This window comes from Hyaena hyaena, unplaced genomic scaffold (assembly GCF_003009895.1).
Source record: "Hyaena hyaena isolate Hyena2069 unplaced genomic scaffold, ASM300989v1 scaffold_112, whole genome shotgun sequence".
Taxonomy (NCBI): Eukaryota; Metazoa; Chordata; class Mammalia; order Carnivora; family Hyaenidae; genus Hyaena; species Hyaena hyaena.
Window position 1 is genome coordinate 1,690,225 of NW_024080744.1, and position 19,258 is coordinate 1,709,482.

Here is a 19,258-nt window from a genome sequence, read left to right on the forward strand (position 1 = left end):
GAGATGGACATGGAGGAGGGCACTTGTGGGGATGAGCACTGGGTGTTATATGGAAACCAACTTGACAATAAACTATTTGTATAAAAAGAAAACAAACAAACAAAAAACCCTTTGGGTTTGACTGCCCACAAACTAAATGAAGGACGATTGTAATAACTGGATAACAAATCCTTCCACAGTATAATTTCTTTGATTTCAACAAAATTAAAGAAAGGTCCAATTGAGTTGTTAGCTGATTATTAAAATTTAGTTTTCTGATTAATTTTTATGTGCTTTTTGGCTATAATTTGGAAATAGTTTATGAAATAAATGTTCTATTCCTATATATTATTGATGAAAACAAGATTTTTAATATAATAGTATTAGCAAAGAGTAATACTAGAATTTATGCTGATCACTCTTTAATTTTAACAGTAAGAAATATCCATGCATTAATATTTTAACTGATTGAAAAATAACTCCTTCTCATTGAGATGAAATTTAATGACTTTAAAAATTAATAATTCTATCAAAATCTTCAATACCGTTTTTTTCATCATTTGTGTACAACATCATAAATGTTAACACAATCCAGAATTTGGGCCTTTATAGACATGGAACATTTTTCTTTTCTTTTTAAATTTTTATTTAAATTCTAGTTGGTTAACATACAGTGCAATATTGTTTTGAGTGATTCAGCTCTTACATAAAGTGCGTAAAAGTGCTCTCCTTAATACCCGTATTTCATCAAGCCCATCCCCCACCTCTCTCCATCAACCCTCAGTTTGTTCTCTATCATTAAGAGTCTCTTATGATTTGTTTTCCTCTCTCTCTCTTTTTCTTCTTCCCATGTGTTCATCTGTTTTGTTTCTTAAATTCCACATATGAGTGAAATCACATGGTATTTGCCTTTCTTTAACTGATTTTGTTTTGCTTAGCATAATACACTCTAGCTCTATCCACATCCTTGCAAATGTTAGGATTTTGTTCTCTTTCATAGCTGAGTAATATTATATATATATATGTACCTGGACACTTGGGCTTTTTCTGTAGACATGGGACATTAAAATTTTTTTTTTATATTTATTTACTTTTGAGAGACAGAGCATGAGTGGAGGAGAGGCAGAGAGAGAAGGAGACACAGAATCTGAAGCAGACTCCAGGCTCTGAGCAAACATTCAGCACAGAGCCTGATGTGGGGCTCGAACTCATGAACTGTGAGATCATGACCTGAGCCAAAGTTGGACGCGTAACCAACTGTGCCACCCAGGCACCCCCATTTTTAAACATAAAATTCAAATTATAGATATTTTTGTTGTAGAAACTTGGAATCATCAAAGAGTTAAAACAAAGAGTTGTTTTAAAGCATATAAGTTTATTGTTTAGGATGAAAGAATTTGGAGGAAATGGAAAGGAAATATGGCAATAGAGAAGAATACAGTAAACTTTCCAACTGTTAATATATATACATATTTATTTATTTATTTTTATTTTAGAAAGAGAGAGAGTACACATGAATGTGCATGGAGGAGAGGGGCAGAGGGAGAAAATCTTAAGCAGTTTCCATGCTCAGCATGGAGCCCGATGCAGGGCTTCATCCCATGTCCCTGAGATAATGACCTGAGCTGAAATCAAGAGTCAGACCCTCACCTGATTGAGCCACCCAGGCACCAATGGGTATATTTATATTTATATATTTTTAATGGTTATGTTGAGTAACAAATTACTATGGTATTTAAATTCTATTGGATAAATAGAGGACAGCAATTAAAAAAAATTTTTTTTAAGTTTATTTATTTTGAGAGACAGAGCGAGTGGGGAAGGGGCAGAGAGAGAGAGGGAGAGAGAGATTCCCAAGCAGGCTCTGCACTGTCAGCACAGAGCCCAATGTGGGGCTGGCTGGATCTCACAAACAGCAAGTTTATGACTGAGCTGAAACCAAGAACTGGATAACCAACTGAGTCATCTGGGTGCCCCGAGGACAGCAATTTTTTAAAGTTTATTTATTTTGAGAGAGAGAGAGAGAGAGAGAGAGAGCACATGAGTGGCAGAGGGGCAGAGAGAGAGGAAGAGAGAGAATCCCAAGGAGGCTCTGCACTGTTAGCATAGAACCCAGTGCAGGGCTTGAACTATGAGATCATGACCTGAGCCGAAATCAAGAGTCTGATGCTTAACCAACTGAGCCACTCAGGCACTGTAAACAGAACAATTTTTAAACATAATTATATACTGTAATTTTAGAAATTACATCCTTTGCACCTATTTAAACAAAAATTTTAGATATCGACTTAAAACCTTAGTAACCATAGTATTTTCTATTTTCTCCTTTTTACTGTATTTGTTTTCAGCTTTTATCCCTTTTATGAGGATGCAAGCAATTGAGGATATGGATCATGTTTTCTATGTTTTATGTGTTTCACAAAATTTTAACAGTGTCTTATTCATCGTGAGAGCTCAATGAAATATTTACTGAATAAAATTATGTTATTTTTATCAAAGGGAGTTATTCATTTCTCTTCAATTGTTTTATCAAAGGGAGTTATTCATTTCTCTTCAATTGTTTTTCAATTCAATTTACTGCAGGTTAATATTTCCTACCACTGATAATAGAAGTAACTGCCTGATGGAAATAAAATTTGGATTTAAAAAGTAACTCACAGGGGTGGTTGGGTGGCTCAGTCAATTGAGTGTCCAACTCTTGATTTCAGCTTGGGTCATGATCCCAGTGTTGTGGGATTGAATGTTGTGTGCTGAGCATGGACCTGCTTAAGATTGTCTCTCTTTCTGTCTCTCCCTCTGCCCCCACCCCAGCTTGCATGCTCTCTCTCTAAAAACAGAAAATAAATGAATAAATAAATAAATAAATGAAAAAAAGTAACTCACATATTGTCTTTAAAGCGAGAATAGGAACAATACTGTGAAAAGGAAACAGGATACACAGTAAACCAATATTTATTTTCTTAAATGTAGTTATTTTTAATATAAAATGAAGCAACACTGAACATTCAGTAATATATTTATTGACTCAAAACCCTAGTGTATATATACCCCTAATTACAACAAGTCTCTTTTCATGATGATTCTTTCTAATGTGCACCGAATTAGGAAGCAGTAAAAACACCAGCAGATGGCTCAGAGTGGTTAGCAACAAATCTTTTCTCCTCAGGTCACTGATATAATTGTAATGAAAAGTGTATATTCTTTTATACTTTACTCAGCACCTCTGCTTAGGACACTGTAAGCACAAGATATTGCTTAATGTTGCCTTATTTCCCGCATATGCTGTACTACGCTAACCAGAAGAAGGAGCTTATGCACGCACACGGGTTTACATGTATATGACAGTTTTGCAATTTTTGAGGCTTACCAAGAAGGTTGGTCTTGTCCAGTGATTATACTCTCATTGAATTACATTTAAATATACAGCATTTTACTGTATACTTAGTATTATCCAAGACATAATATTACAGTGACCTCTTAAAAAAATAACATAACTTAGGCAAAAACAAACTTTAAAAATACAATAAAAACTCATAACCAACTTAGAAATATCAAGTTTGGTATGAGGAATTAGAATAGCCTAATATCTCCACTAATTTTTACCAATCCCTTGTCATTGTGAGATTGTTGCTTGAAATAAGAAAATATTATCTTGAATTTATAAAATTTCTTATATTCAAAAGATAAATTTGGGGAAAAACTTTAAAAAAAGAAAAATTTGGAACTATCTTATCTATGACAAACTTTTATCTTCGCAGTATCTTTGTGAATACTAATTCTAGGTAACATTTATTGAGCACCTCCTTTGTAGCAGGAGCTCTATAAAGCTCACAGGTCTCTGAGGTAGGGAATACTGCTGTGCCCACTCTACAGAAGAGGCCTCCACATCACGGCTCATGCATGGCAAAAGGCGCAGATGGGGCTATTCATACCTCGGTCCTCCTGAACTGCTTCTCAGACTGTGAGCTCCTTGAGGAGGAAGTGGGCAGTGTCTTGGCATGTCTCAGCACCATCACAGTGTTGACTGCATGGAGGACAGGGTTAGAGAAGATGCTTTCACTGGTGTAACGGCACTGGGCAAGAGCTAGGTGAGTGGCCAGACCAAGAATTATAATCATGCTTCTAACAAGCTAAGAGAAAAATCACATGTTAGGACATTAGAGTGAAAACGCTTCCACAAACATGATAGACTAGTAGGAGAATTAAATGTTCAAACTCATAGCTAATTTCCTTGGATTATATCTAATTTATCAGTGCCAATATTAGTATTTATTATGAGGTATCCCACCGAAGACCTAGGAGTTTCTATTACGTTAAGCTAGTTCCTTTGTCCTCCTACAATGCTTTTACAGGTTATTACTTGACGTTAAGGTTTCTTTTCAACTCACTTGTACCTCTGCAAGGAAAAAAATAAGGAAGAGAAACATTTTAAATGACTTCAGTTTCTGTGAGGTGGAAAGCTTCAGGCTCTGAATTTCTGGTGTTTATGTGTCAGTTGAAATAACTAATTAGAACTTAAAAAGTGGTCTTTTGGGTTCTTTGTTTAAACTCTTACTACTTTCTTTTCTTAGTAAATGAGAACAGGACTAACAGTTTGATTAAATCACATTCATGTGTGATAAAGAAATAAATTTCTTTAAATTAAATTTCTTTATCATTGTAGCTTTGGGCTTCTCGAAGGCCACCAGCTCCCTGAAGAAGTGGACGAGAGCTGCACAGGAGCCATTCTCCTGACCCTGCCCTGTTCAGAGTCCCCATATTTCTTCCTAGATTCACAAAAATCTTTTGAAATATTTAAGCTCTCTTTAACTGTGTCCTGAAGCCCTAAGTAAAAACAATCTATTCCAAATTGGTCCAAAGGGAATACAGAGCAAAGTGAAAATAAATCATTTTATGTTGTTTGGACTGTCAAATTATGTAAAAAGTAAACAACTTGGGAAAAAAACAAAACCAGAAATAAGTGTTCATGTTTTTTCCCCCTCCACTCATAAAAGGTACTTTCAAAAAAGTGCCTTTCTATTAAGCACATTAAGGCAAACATAAAAAGAATTGACTCAGTACTCCACTTTGTAGGGAAAACAGCGTGGAAGTATTTTAGCTTCCTACTAAGCCTTTGATATCCAACAGATCTGTATTTCTATAGTTGTAGAACTGACTGTAAGTGAAAGTTTGTTTAATCATCTGTGTATTTCCAATTTGCTTACATAAGTAAAAGCACTTAGGACAGTGCCTGACACATAGATAGTACACAGTAAATGTTAGCAATAGCAATAGAACAGCTTAGATAGCATCCATAGACTGCCATGACAAAGAAGGAACATCAAAAGTTCTAACCAGAAATATAATATAGGGATTTTGATGAAATCTGAAATTGAATGAATGTACAGGAAGTTTCAGAAGCCCACATTCAGGAATCCTCCAACCTACTCCTTCACCTTGTCTTGAAACATAATTCAGAAGATCCTTTTTAGCAAACAGAGCAAACCTTTATTTCAAATTTCCCTTGGGCTGCTGTAACTTATTTAGTGTTTAAGGAGATAAGAAATGCCCAATTTAATGACTGTTTGAATGTGTTTTATAAAAACACAGCTCAGAAAACCAGGCTGTGTTCAATTTAAAAGCAAACCAAAATATAGCTTCAAGGATTGAACCAGCAAGGAATTAACATAGTTTATAATAGATATTAATATAACTGATGACCTAGGCTATATGACTGGTAAAGTCTCTTCAAGTGTTTAATCTTACAAAAATCAAGCAAAGGAACTAATTTTTTCCTGAGTACTGAAAGATTTGGTAAGCCTACCAAAAATAAAAGTTTTTCTTTATGCGCATATCTTAATATACTCATAAACCATTTCATATCTAAAATACAGAAAAATAGAACACTAAACAAAATACAAATTCTAATCCACAAGAAAAAAAGCTGAATGGAGAAAAGGAAAAGTTATCAATTTTAACATGGACCTTATTGTCACTAGCCAAATCTTTAGTATGAGGTCTGTGGGTAAGAAAATTCCAACATAATCATATGCAAATATGTAAATTAATTGCATCTCCAGGTTTCTAGCTACATGCTTCATGAGGCATTAACATGATGTAATTCCATTTCAGGAGAACCTTGTTATAAAAAACAGAACTGGGGGATGCCTGGGTGGCTCAGTCGGTTAAGCATTCGACTCTTGATTTTGGCTCAGGTTACCTTCTCACAGTCGCGCTGAACCCCATGCATGTCATGGCAGTGCTCACAGTCACAATCTCGAGCCCAGCATTGGGCTCTGAGTGTGGAGCCTGCTTAAGATTCTCTTTCTGCCCCCTCAGCAAAAATGAGTAGAGCTAGCAGCATTAGAATGTACTTGCCCTTTGGGATAGAAAAATGAGCCAGACTTTTGGTTTACTTAATTCCAGAGTCTTAACTATCAAAAATAGATGCTCTAACTTTAAAAAAATACTTTCTTTGGTAATATTTGATGACATTATTGAGAAGAGCCCATAAAAGTTCTCTAAAAAATATAACAATACTTCAAGATATAGATACAACATTATCAAAGAATTCTCATTTAAAAACACATAATCTCTTTTCTGTTCCTTTTCATGTCAAAAATCTGGTTATCTTTACACAGTCTCTGAGGCTCCAAGAAATTCCATTTCCATGGCAGCTTTGGGCGCTTTGGCTGAGCCACTCTTCTTTCGGAATTCTGCTGCGATTTCCTCAAAGGACTTTCCTTTGGTTTCCGGAACTTTGAAAAATGTAAACAAAGTAAAGGCCAGGACCACTCCAGCAAAGAGGAAAAACACATAAGGTCCACAGAACTTCTGCACAGAGAACAAACAGAGTTCTAATTAGCAATCATTCTACTCCACTGTTCAGCAAATTTGCACAATACTAGGCTGCTTACCGCAATGTACTGGAAACACAGAGCTACGATGAAATTGCAGGTCCAGTTGCTGAATGCAGCTATTGCTAAGGCAGCAGGCCGTGGTCCTTGACTAAAGAACTCCGCCACCATGAACCAGGGGATGGGGCCTGGCCCAATTTCAAAGAAACTGACAAAGAGGAAGATGGCTACCATGCTCACATAACTCATCCAAGCCAATTTATTCTGAGGGAAAAACAAAAACAAAAAACAAGAGTGGAATTGGGATTATTGGCAGTTTCTTCCTTTAAGTAGGCTCTCATTGAGTTCAATGGTGACAGCTCTCTTCCTGATATGTTTATGAGCAAATATCTACAAACTATTCTAGTCTGAGACAAATTTATTCTAGTCTGAGTCGTGCTTAAATCTTTTGAACTCTGTTATAGGAAATCCTCTGGATTAGCACTTTACATGACTCTCAGTCACTCTTTTCCTGTGAAAGAGGCAAGGCAAGAATCTATTGACCTTTGCTCCTGTTCATATCAATTGCCAGACAGGATGCATTACCCTCCATGAAGTAGTGGACAGGGTGCTAGGTTTGGAGAGGTCCTGGGACTTGCCCTAGGTCACACAAGTAGCCAACTGGTCAAGCCAGTGTTAGAACCTGATTGAGGCTGACCCCAGAGACTATGCTCTGATCATTTTGCCTCCCTTGGTAACAAGTGCAATTTACTTGTGATGTTGGAAGTTTTTAAACCCAAAACACTAGTTCTCTCTCTCTCTCTCTCTCTCTTTTTTTTACATTCCTCCTTTATATTATATGCTGTTCCTCTGGCTTTATCTCCTCAATCAATCTCAAGTGTTTTGACATGTAAAGCACTTTGACCTGTATCACAGAAGTGCTATCATATGGAAACCAAAAACCTTGGTGCAAAAATCTACACTTACCAGTAGAATAAGTCCCACGGACATGATGATAGCACAGACAAACATCCCACTCATTCCTATTAGAAACAGAGAGCGTCGCCCTGCCTTCTCCACAAGGAATACCTAGGAAAGTTTCAAAACATACTGACTTAAATGGTTTTTATGGCCAAAGAGGTCATTTTAATTTAGACAGCTGGAAGGAGGCGGTTATGTAATCCCATTTTACAGATGTGGAACTGAGTAGAGAAGTGACTCTTGCCTCAGGTGGCAGTACTGGTCTCAGTGAGCAGAAGTAATTAACAGATACCTGCTTTATTTAGTCACATTGGTTTCAACAGGCGATTCTGGAGAAAGAGCCATACATAGCCTTACCATCACTCTACAAGTATCACTTGAGTACAGTATTAAGAGGCTGTACCTCTCGTATCTCTTCCAGTAGATTTATTATACATTTAAAGTGGCTCTACATTAAAAATGACATTTATCTTTTGATAATTATCCTATTAGAAGTACAAGGCTGTGTGCACTACAGACACCTGAAATCATATAACTGTTGGGTTGTTAACTATTCTTATCCAACTTTCTCACTGCTAATAAAGTCAAATTATGGCCATTCACCTGGCAACTTACAGAATTTGATCACATTGCCAATTAGTTAGATCTACATTTTTTTGGTGTCCCTAAATGTATTTGGTGCTGGAAGTGAATTATCCATTTGAAAAGATAAGACTTCAAAGCAAAAGCTTATAGTGCTTTCTTATCCTAATTCGGGAGATAGGTCATAGATATCTTTGAATCTGTGGACCTTTGCAATTAATGGTTAAGGTTTACAATTAGCCAAGACCAATGTTTGTTAAATAGACTTTTCTTGCTTGATTCTTGGAATATGCCAAGGTTGGTGAATCACACACAAAAAACTATGTCATAATTTCTCAATTCAATGACTAAATTGGCTCAGCTCATAAATCTATCAGTAAATCTATAGCATTCTGATACCCTTTAGCTCTGGCTCTGAAAATATCTGAGAAACATTTGTTTTCACCTATAGCAAAAACCCCTTTCACTTCAGAGGTATTACATATTCAGATTTCAAATAACTTCAGGAAGATGAGCAAAGAGCCCACATTTACTGTTGAAAAGGTAATAGGAGAAACAAATCTTTCCCAAGTTCATAACATTTCTCTATATAATTGGATTCTCTAAGTATGACTTTCAAAGTTGACTTGATGACACCATGTCAAACTATCAAGAAAATAAAAGCATTTCTTCAGGAATGAGGGCTTTTACTATGTGTCTTCTGCTTCTGAACAATTATTACTACTAGGATAATAAGTTCTAAAACCACATGTCTTGGAAACTGAGCTGGACTCATTTCTTGAGGCTAGATGAGCACTTGGAGAGGAGTGTGGCCCAGGGTGAGACTTGGTCAGGGGCTAGAGATGTCTGTCTGACCAGAACCCTTGTCTTTGTCCAAGATACCATGTGTCACACAGATCCTGGATGCCACCTTGGAGTTTAGTAACCACTGCTTCCCCTCTAGATCCATCTGTCTCTCCGTTCCCTCCACAATTCTTCCTGTGTTGTTTTTCTCAACATTATAGGCCCTCTTCTCCTGGCCCATTGGTATGGAAGAAGGTATGAAATGTGGAAATGTAATTCAGCATGGGGTTAGGAAAATCTTTCTTTTCCCAAATACTCAGGAGAAAAAAAAATTGTTTGATTATACCCTTTCCAAGCCGGTGAATCATTAATATCCTTTCAGTGCATATTCTTACTTGCATATCTTTATTTGAAAGGATATTCATTGCTTAATTTGGGGGAGAGGAACTGCATGACTGAGGGACTATTCTTTTTGTACTTTTTCAGCCTTAAAATAACTTTTCAAATATAAATATAATGAAAAAGTTTAGCCCTGGAGGGTTAATTAGGCAGGTGATTAGAGCTGATTGTTAAAATTATGTCACTCATCTGTTCAGAACCTTTCACAGAATAAAAGGATAAACTCTAAGAGGGCATATTCAGAATAGTCAAGATACTTTTCAAAGCAACAAGCAACTCCTCATATTCCAACTGGATTGGTGGGGAGGGGGACAAAAATGAAATTCTGTAGTAGTGTCCTTTTTAGGCATTTAGAGTTTTGGTTACTCAATTTTGACATAGCAAATCCTGTTACATATAAGATGTTTTAAGCATAATCTCTATATTAAAAAATATTTTGAAGTGGGATTTGTAAAAAACGTATCTCAGGAGACAAAAGAATGTGAGTAGTTCCTTGGATCACATCCCAGTAGCAGGCCTTCATTGATTTCAAGTGGCCTTTTGGCTTGAGTGGGCATTATCTCTAAAGGCATGTCTACAGAACTGCTGGTGTTCCCTTGTTATCTGTTCTCTCTCCTCTTTCCAAGGTCCAGCACTGTTTAATGTAGTCTGGACAAATCTGCTTTTGATCTAGGTAGGCAAGCTGTAATTTATTGACCATCCTAAGGTAATAGTTAAAAGTCCATGTGCAGAGGAAGAAAAACAAGTGACTGAAGTATTTTGAGTATAGACAGCAATGTGACCAATATTTTTTTAATGCACAATGCACAAACTTTTTTTTTTTTATGTTTTATTTATTTCTAGGAGAGAGAGAGACAGCGTGAGCAGGGGAGGGTCAGAGAGAGAGGGAGTCACAGACTCTGAAACAGGCTCCAGGCTCTGAGCTGGCAGTCAGCACAGAGCCCGACGCGGGGCTCGAACCCACGAACCCCAAGATCATGACCTAAGCGAAAGTCGGATGCTTAACCGACTAAGCCACCCAGGTGCCCCACAAACTTTTTTTTTTTAAACATTTTTTTAATATTTTTATTTATTTATAGGAGAGAGAGAGAGAGCGTGAGCAGGGGAGGGTCAGAGAGAGAGGGAGACACAAACTCTGAAACAGGCTCCAGGCTCTGAGCTGGCAGTCAGCACAGAGCCCGAAGCGGGGCTCGAACCCACAAACCAAAAGATCATGACCTAAGCGAAAGTCAGAAGCTTAACCAACTAAGCCACCCAGGCACCCCACAAACTTTTTGAATATACTGCATTTGAAGATAAAAATAAGCCCAATTTTCCTCATCTTAGAATGAATTACATGAGTTGGGAAGTTTTAGGAGTTTTTTGTTGTTGTTTAATTCTTTGATTGTTTATGTTAAATATCATTATCAAGATACTGAGTCAGTCCTTATATAAGGTACTTGGTCTTAAGTAGACTATATGACCTTTTCCCCTTGTCAGAAAAAAAAATAACATTTCAAAAATAATAACATTTCAAGTTATACCACTTTTACTCCATCTCTTATAATATCACACACACTTTTATGCATCACCTCATTACCGGAAGTTGTGGCCTTGTGAGCTGTCTGTAAACTCTGCCCAATAGCTAAATATCATAGGAGTTTGCTGAGTCTGTTTAATCCTGTTACAGGAATAGGCATCTATTACAGAAGACCTTTTTTTTAAAAAAAGTATTTGCCCCTAAGACATCAGGATAAAAAGGAATTTCAACTATGGAAAGAGAGGAACCCAGGTAGAAGACCCAATATTGATAGAAATGACAGACTGCCACCAATCCCAACAGATGCAAGTGCAGAGCAAAGGAGGAGGAATCTAGGACACAAGGAGGAAGTCCTCTGTGCCCCAAGTGAGTTATTAATTCACAAATGAGTGACTAACTGGCATCCCTGTACATGGGGATAACCAGTGACCCACGTGCTCAGTTTGCTTAGTAGTTCATTATTTGCATGAAGGACTCTTCCTGTGACTCACTTGGTTCTATACACCGAGTGCACATGAACAATAAGTGATTGGTCACTTTTGGATCACAAGGTTCTCCCCTCTCCCATTTTTGAACTGAGAAACAAGCAGCATACTTATGTAGGGTATGAACTCACAGAAAGAGCAGTGAAAACCATGTTGATGGCACCAACTCCAATGGTTGCATAAACAGGTTGGCTGACTCCAGCAGTCTGAAAAATGCTGGTTGAGTAGTAAAAGATCTGTAAAGTAATAACAGTTTAGCTTTAATCAAGAATCCTAGCACTGATGGCCTGAAAGCAAGAAATATTTTAAGTTGTTTACTTTTAGTTGTTTCTATGGAACCATGGCCCCTAGAATGCCCTAAAGATTTTACCTGCCCTCTCATTCTGGGCAATGAGAAACACTATCAATCGCTAGTACTTAAAACTCCTGATTGCTTAAAATTCTCCTTGAAGTTAGTTGAAAATTCTGAATCTGGATTTTCTTTATATATATATTTAAATTTTTAAACTTTTTGTTATGGTATTAAATACACACAAAAAAGGTACACATAGCATAAGCATACAGATCAATTAATTTTCACAAACTGAGCACACCTGTGTAACCAGCACTCAGATCAAGATATAAATGATGTCCAGTCTTCCAGAAGCCCCAGAATGTCCCCCTATTTTCCCAAGGAAACACTTCAGCTTCTAACATAGTGATAAATTTTGCCTCATCTTGTAGTTGCACACACAGTGTGAATTATTTGTTATCTGATTTCAACATTATCTTTGCGAGAGTCATCCATATAGTTATGTGTGCTGTAGTGTTCATTATCATTGCTTAGTATTTGGCTGTATTAATATACCACTATTTATTACCCAGTTTACTACTGATGGGTATTTAGGTAACTACCTAAATCATCATTTGCCTAATTATGAAGTGTGCTGTTGTGAACATTCTAGTATAATCCTTTTGGTGAAACATGTACATATTTTTGTCTGAGGATAGAATTGCCGGACCATAGTATGTGCATATGCTCACCTTTACAGATATCGGCAAACAATTTTCCAGAGAGGTTGTGTCAACTGACACTGTCACCAGTGTATATAAGAATTCTGGTTGCTATCGTGTTTAATTCAACATTTCTCACTAATCCTCAGTGGACATGGAGAAATCTTCACAATCTCTCTAAGAGCCTTTATTATTAATTATGCTTTTATGTTTATAATGGTCTTTTTTAGGGCATTCTGTCATTCTGTCATCCTCTTTCATTACCTCCCCAGCTAACATGTCCCGTTGCTGGTGCCTCTTTCTATGGATGGGGCTGATGGAGGAGAACTGTGCAGACTGTGCTCAGTGAGGAGTGGCTTACAGTACACTACGCGCTATCCCAACAGCTTCAGTTCACATTTCCTGGATGCGTCTACGTCAGGCACTGGGATAGTGGCTAAAAGATACATTAAGTATTACACCTTTGCATATATACAGGCAGAGGTGAGAAAAGGGCTACAGAATTGGTCTCCAAACCCCAAAGTTATGTAAAGTATTAAAATGAACATCAGTGACCTCTTCAAGGAGGACAGAGATGACAGAAGAGCGGTATTCAGCTTATTGAGGTTCAGGCCTCCTTTTGCTTCAACTGATAAGAATTACTATCTTTACTTCTTCTAAGGCTCTGCCCATCCATCAGTTACCCCCTGTGTGTCCCCTGCAGATCTGGGATTGGCTCATTAAAGAGGAAACCAAAACTGCATTTTTAACAGCAATAAAAAGGGTAAGTGATTTTCTTTATCTAGTTTTTTTTTTTTTTTTTTTTGCAAATGCTTAATTTTTTTCTTCTAGTAGTGAATTACCAGTACAACAATTTTAGTTTGCATAATGGAATGATTTCAGCTCAAAACCTAAAAGTTAGCTAGTTTAACATTCAGTATGTTTTTCAATCATGTCTTATCTGTTACCCTCACTCAGCCATATCATATCAGTTCTCTCTATTGTTTATTTTGTGTGCTGGCTCCATAAATAGAGTGAAACTTTTTTAGACGGCAGGACAGTTCTTTGCACCTGGCTATCTGGTATAGTTCATTTAAATAGATAAAGGGAACCATGGACCCCTTTTGCCTAAGCTATCAATAATCCTAAATTTGATACTAAACTCTAGAAGTCCCTTGTAATTCAGGTGGTTTTTTTTTTTGTATAATTATTCTCCATTTCCCTCTTTTGTATTAATTATGAATTTAGCCTTTTTCCTTCTTAGTAGACACACAGAACCAGTGATTGTTGTTACATTTTAAAAAATTCTATGGCAGTTTTAGAAAGCAGATGAAGCAGAACAAAGAAAATTAATGCTCAGTCATTATATGTTTATTATATTAAAACATGTGATGTCAACATTTTATTTTATTTTTATTTTTTTAAAATGTTTTCTTTTTTTGAGAGAGAGAGACAGACAGCATGAGCAGGGGAGCGTCAGAGAGAGGGAGACACAGAATCAGAAGCAGGCTCCAGGCTCTGAGCTAGCTGTCAGTACAGAGCCCGACACGGGGCTCGAACCCACAAACCACGAGATCATGACCTGAGCTGAAGTCGGACGCTTTACCAACTGAGCCACCCAGGCGCCCCAAGTGATGTCAACATTTTAAAATATCTATTAGCTATTTAAATTTATACCCTTTCCTTTCCCTATTTTAATTTACTTTGCTCTTAGAGGGTGTTCTTTTTTTTAAAAAAGTTTTTATAGGGTTTTTCATTTTTCAGAGATAGAGAAAGACAGAGCACAAGTGGGGGAGGGGCAGAGAGAGAGGGAGACACAAAATCTGAAGCAGGCTCCAGGCTCTGAGCTGTCAGCACAGAGCCCGATGCAGGGCTTGAACCCACAGACTCATGAGATCATGATATGAACCGAAGTCAGATGCTTAACCGACTGAGCCACCCAGGCACCCCACAGGTTAGGGGGTATTCGTAAACTTACCCCATTGATTCCAGAAAATTGCTGAGCCATGTGCAGCATCAGTGCCACTATAATAGGCTGCCGGTAGCTGGAATTGGTGAAGAGCTGAATTATGGAGACTCTCTGTTCACCTGATGCTTCTTCCTTTTCTTTTCTCATTTCAGTGATGTCTTTGGTGACATCATCACTTCCTCTGAGTCTTTTTAAGCCTGTCTCCCAAAATGATCAGGTTGACACAACTCAGGTCAGAACAAAAGTAAATTTATTTTTATTATGCTATTGAAAGAGTTACAGTTCTGCATAGCCCTTTCTCTTGCTTTACAGCATGGGTGTTGGAAATTCTTTTAGTTAAATTAAATCCTGTTTTTAAATAAAAAAAACCATTTGGTTTTGTCTAATGACAAAGAAAGCTATGATCTTTATTATCATAGAATCATAACCAATACCCTGCATGTGGGTTTCCCATTTGGACTCTAGTGTTTATGGGTTTGAAATGGCATGCATGAATCATATTGAAGTGATCTTGCACATTATTCTTATGTGTAATCACTGACTTCATTTGGAAAGCTCTGGTACCAATTTGATCCGTAAACATTCATGCACACTGTTTTTCATTATTGGATAGTTCCAAAACAATAGGAAGGAAAAAAAAAACCCCACAGACTTACTTTTTTTTGCTTTGACTTCCTCATCCAACTTGATGTAAAGGTATCTGGGGCTTTCAGGACAGAAGAGGAGCAGTAGAGATTGGAGGATGGCTGGCACAGCAGACAAGCCAAGCAGGATATGCCAGTGCTCATGACTGCCCAGGATGAAGTTGAGGCCAACAATCTGAAAAGGCAGGGAGGGAGCATAGCAGCTGCACAACACGTTGGGTCTGCTTTCTGCAACCCTTTGTTGAAAGAACACATTGGCTGCTTAATAGTATTCCCTGGCGGGGTGCCTGGGTGGCTCAGTCAGTTAAGCGTCTGACTTTGGCTCAGGTGATGATCTCATGGTTTGTGGGTTTGAGCCCCCGTGTGGAGCTCTGTGCTGACAGTTTGGATTCTGTGTCTTCCTCTCTCTCTGCCCCTCCCCTGCTTGTGTGTGTGCGTGTGCTCTCTTTCTAAAATAAATAAATAAACTTAAACAAATAGTATTCCCTGGCAACTTTGATTCAAGTATGCCCAAAGCAGACACTATTAGTATTGTGTCTCACCTTAACTAAATTAGAGATTACTTGTTTTACAAAGAGTTCACTTAGGTTTGTTTTCATTAGCTCATATGGGCCATTGATGAAGGGAAACAACCAAACTGTCAAGAACACGTTTGACATATAAAGCAACACCAAAAATCATGTGTAAACTTTGGACACTAACAAATTTCTTCTTAGATTACCCAGAACTTAAATAAAATGGGATTCCATAGATAGAACAATGATCGTAATGCGAATCAGTTTTGTTATCTTTATTGGTGGTTTACCCCCTGGATAGTCGTAGGCTAGGGTGTCTGAGGACTTGGAGTCCATGGGATGGAAGGGAAGGATAGAGCCAGCTGAATGAAAAACTGCTATAACAATCATATATATATTAAATTTCCAGGTAAAATGCTCAAAACAAAGGAAACCCAAGCACTCAAAAAATGTGAAGTTTTCTGTTCCTTGAAATCTAAACATAATAATTTAATTCTAAAATAGCTCCAGAAATTCAAGATCTGGCATGCTGGGTCATCTCCAGTACCAATCCTACCGTAGATCCAAGGGAGAAGTGAGGTCCAGAGTACTAATAATTTAGCTTTGACCTAAAAACCTTAGTCTCTACACCATCTCTACTCCCACTGGAACTGGTTTTTTTCCTCTATGATGGTCTACAGTGAGAGAGGACTGTCAGGGAGGGAGAAGTTGGGTGGAGGATGGGTGAAGTAGGGGATGGGAGTTTTTACCTGACTAATAAGAATGCCCGTGACAATGGCCAGCTGGTGAAGTGTGCCAAGGGCACCCCTGAGTGTGGTTGGAGCAATTTCGCCAATATACATTGGAACCAAGCCTGAAATTAGCCCTGCATAAAACATGAACATAAATGTAAATGAAAGTGCAGCCAGGACTATCTCAATAATAGTAATTTGGTTTAAATGTAGTCAGTGTCCTGAGTAAAAGTCCCTTTCAGAGTCTGTTGGAAGGAAGAGCCCTTGTCCCCACTCTTAAACACTGCTTATGCAAAAAATATGTGTTGAGAAGACTCCAAATGAAGTTGTAGTTGAATATAGAAATAGAAAGAACTGATTAGTTGTGAATTTGGCAGTTACTCATAGCACTGCCTTATTTAGTTAAAGCCATGTTAAAATGGACTTTATATCATTGTGCCTTAAGTTGTCTTCAGAAAAGAGACTAAAAGATGCTTTAATAATAGCATAATAAGTTTAATAGAAACTTCTGGTATTAAAGGAAATTAGCACATATCTAGGCCAACCTCTTTACTTGAAAGAGGTGAGAAGCAGTTTACCTGGGATCACAGTACAACAGAGTGTTTACCATGAGAACTACAAGCCCTGAGTCTCTACAATGTGGAAGTGCCTCTAGATCACTGTTAAAGTGGTGAGCAGGGGTGTGGAGAGGTGGAAGCATTAAGAGATTCAAGAGCTCTTTCTCCATTTTCCAACCCATCTTCTTCTTTATTCTCTCCAAAATGAGCTTCAGAAAAGATTTTGGTGCTTAAAGGAATAAAAAAAATTTGAAGAGCACTAGGCAATTCTATAGCTTTCTTAAATGCAGATGTAATCAGTCACATTGGAGTAGCTGCTACAGTAGCCAGATATTTGCTGAGTGCCTAGAAAGATCAGACACTATCAATAAGCAAGGCTGAATGTGATGTTTGGCACTTTCTTAAGAATTTAAAAATAATATTTTCAGAGTCTTCCTCTTAGAGAGATTGTCTATAAAATGGAAATGTATGGTATTTGTGTAAAAGATGCATTTGGAAACTTTCAATATTTTTTAATGCTTTAAATTGTTCTAATATCTCACATGAACAGTTGCATGATTGAAATGGCATCTAAATTTTGGTTGACATTTACATGTGACTCTAATGTGTAGTCTGTTGATCTTAAATAAGAAGAATACCATTTTTTTTTTTTTTTGCTCTATTCTAGGCTATACTCTCAGTGTAATACTATTGTAGGTCAAGAACATAGTAATGTAGATACGCTCACAGGTCTGAAATTGTACACATTTAAAGTCAAAATGTATTTATTATCCTTTTTAGCAACTTTAATGCTCAGAACAGGACCAGGAATAATTTTAAAAGATAGCTGGAGAGTACAAAGTTACTTGGCTATGCTAGTGACCAGTTGCTCCACAATGGATAGCATTTCTTTTCAATTTTGTCAAAAACATTTGTGATTTTTTTACACTGTATTTTAAAAAATGGAGAGAGAAGAAAGAAGAATCATGATTTAGGCCTCCTTGATAGTGTTATTAGTTGCATTTTACAGATGGCTCAATTAATATATCTAAGGCCAGCCCACGATAGTACCAGAATTGATATATGCTGAATCTAAATCCTGCCACATGTGGGTTGACTCTTCACCTTGATAAAACCATCTTATCCTTTAGCTATTTGCATTAACATTGAAAATAATGAAAAGAGACTTTTAATTAAGTTATTAACTTATGGGTATTTTAGACTTTTGTTTCACCTGATCTTTGAAGACACATGGAACTATATAGTCTTTTCTCTTTGCAAGTAAATGTTATAAACATTTTATACATCATTTTGTGCTCTTGCATGTCCTCCCCCAGCCCCAGTGAATATTAGTACTTTGAAAGGCAGCTATGATTTGGGACAATGTAAAACCTCGGGTCCAAACCATCAGAACCAGGCCTTCACTTGCATTGAGAAGCTAAAGATTTGGCTATTTTAGAGATTAAGCGATCCTCCCTTTGTTCACACCTCTGCTGGTTAAATTTGCTTCTGAAAGTTTGAAACCTCCAAAAGTTTGAAAAGCTGCTTCCCAGAACTAGTCACTCCAGATGTTCAGATGTGAGGTTCACAGGGGGAGAGCATCCTTTGTCCGTTATGAACTCTTCAATAATCTGCTCCTGCGTGACTCCCTCTCCCTATGGTCATCGTTACCGTAATGTTTCACCCGACCATGTCTGGAATCCAATGGCTAGGGAATGTGGTCTGAGAGATGGGCTTGAGCATCAAGGTCTTTCCAGAAAGGAGAGGCAGAGACATAAGTGGCCAAATAGGCCATAAGAGGTGAGTTAGGGCTTGTGGGTGTAGCAGTGTGCTACTGTCTACGGTACAACGAGCAATAACAACAGCCAGCTTTTCTTGGCAGCTTACTGTAACCCAGACCCTATATGGAACATTTACTTGTATTCTCACAAGTGCCTGACATGGTGCATATTATCTCCTTCATTTAGCAGATAATGAAACTAAGAGTTAAATAATTTATCTGAGATTATACCACTAGAAACTGCCATGAGCAAGAAGATAGCTTCACAACTCCCACTTACCGGTCCCAAATCTACTCAGGACTTCAATTTCATGCTACTTACTGCCTTTCTCTTTTGTGATGGCATCTTAGGCTCAAAAACTTCCCTGTGTGTTACCACATCTGCTGTTAGAATTTTTCAGACAGATGTGCGCATGTGTGTGTGTACATGACTTACCACAGTAGAGTCCTGATATGCTTCTTCCTGAAATTATAAGAATGTGAGATGGTCCCAGTTTTGAAAACCCCATCAAAAGAGCTCCAACTAATGAGAGAACATTGGCTACCAACATGGCTTTGATTCTGAAAT

At 37.5% G+C, this 19,258-nt stretch overlaps 1 protein-coding gene across 1 annotated transcript in view; it reads right to left on the reverse strand.

The window, feature by feature from the left end:
* Positions 1 to 6,566: 6,566 nt before the first annotated feature.
* The window catches only part of SLC2A2 (solute carrier family 2 member 2), a 29,034-nt gene continuing 16,342 nt past the window's right edge, over positions 6,567 to 19,258 (reverse strand). Inside the window, exons 4-11 of the mRNA XM_039236539.1 lie at positions 19,127 to 19,251; positions 16,393 to 16,508; positions 15,141 to 15,303; positions 14,494 to 14,681; positions 11,675 to 11,779; positions 7,782 to 7,883; positions 6,876 to 7,079; positions 6,567 to 6,792 (exon numbers count right to left, since the gene is read on the reverse strand). Coding sequence (XP_039092470.1) covers positions 6,592 to 6,792; positions 6,876 to 7,079; positions 7,782 to 7,883; positions 11,675 to 11,779; positions 14,494 to 14,681; positions 15,141 to 15,303; positions 16,393 to 16,508; positions 19,127 to 19,251 — 1,204 coding nt within the window. The 3' untranslated portion in view covers positions 6,567 to 6,591. The remainder of the gene's footprint in view (positions 6,793 to 6,875; positions 7,080 to 7,781; positions 7,884 to 11,674; positions 11,780 to 14,493; positions 14,682 to 15,140; positions 15,304 to 16,392; positions 16,509 to 19,126; positions 19,252 to 19,258) is intronic.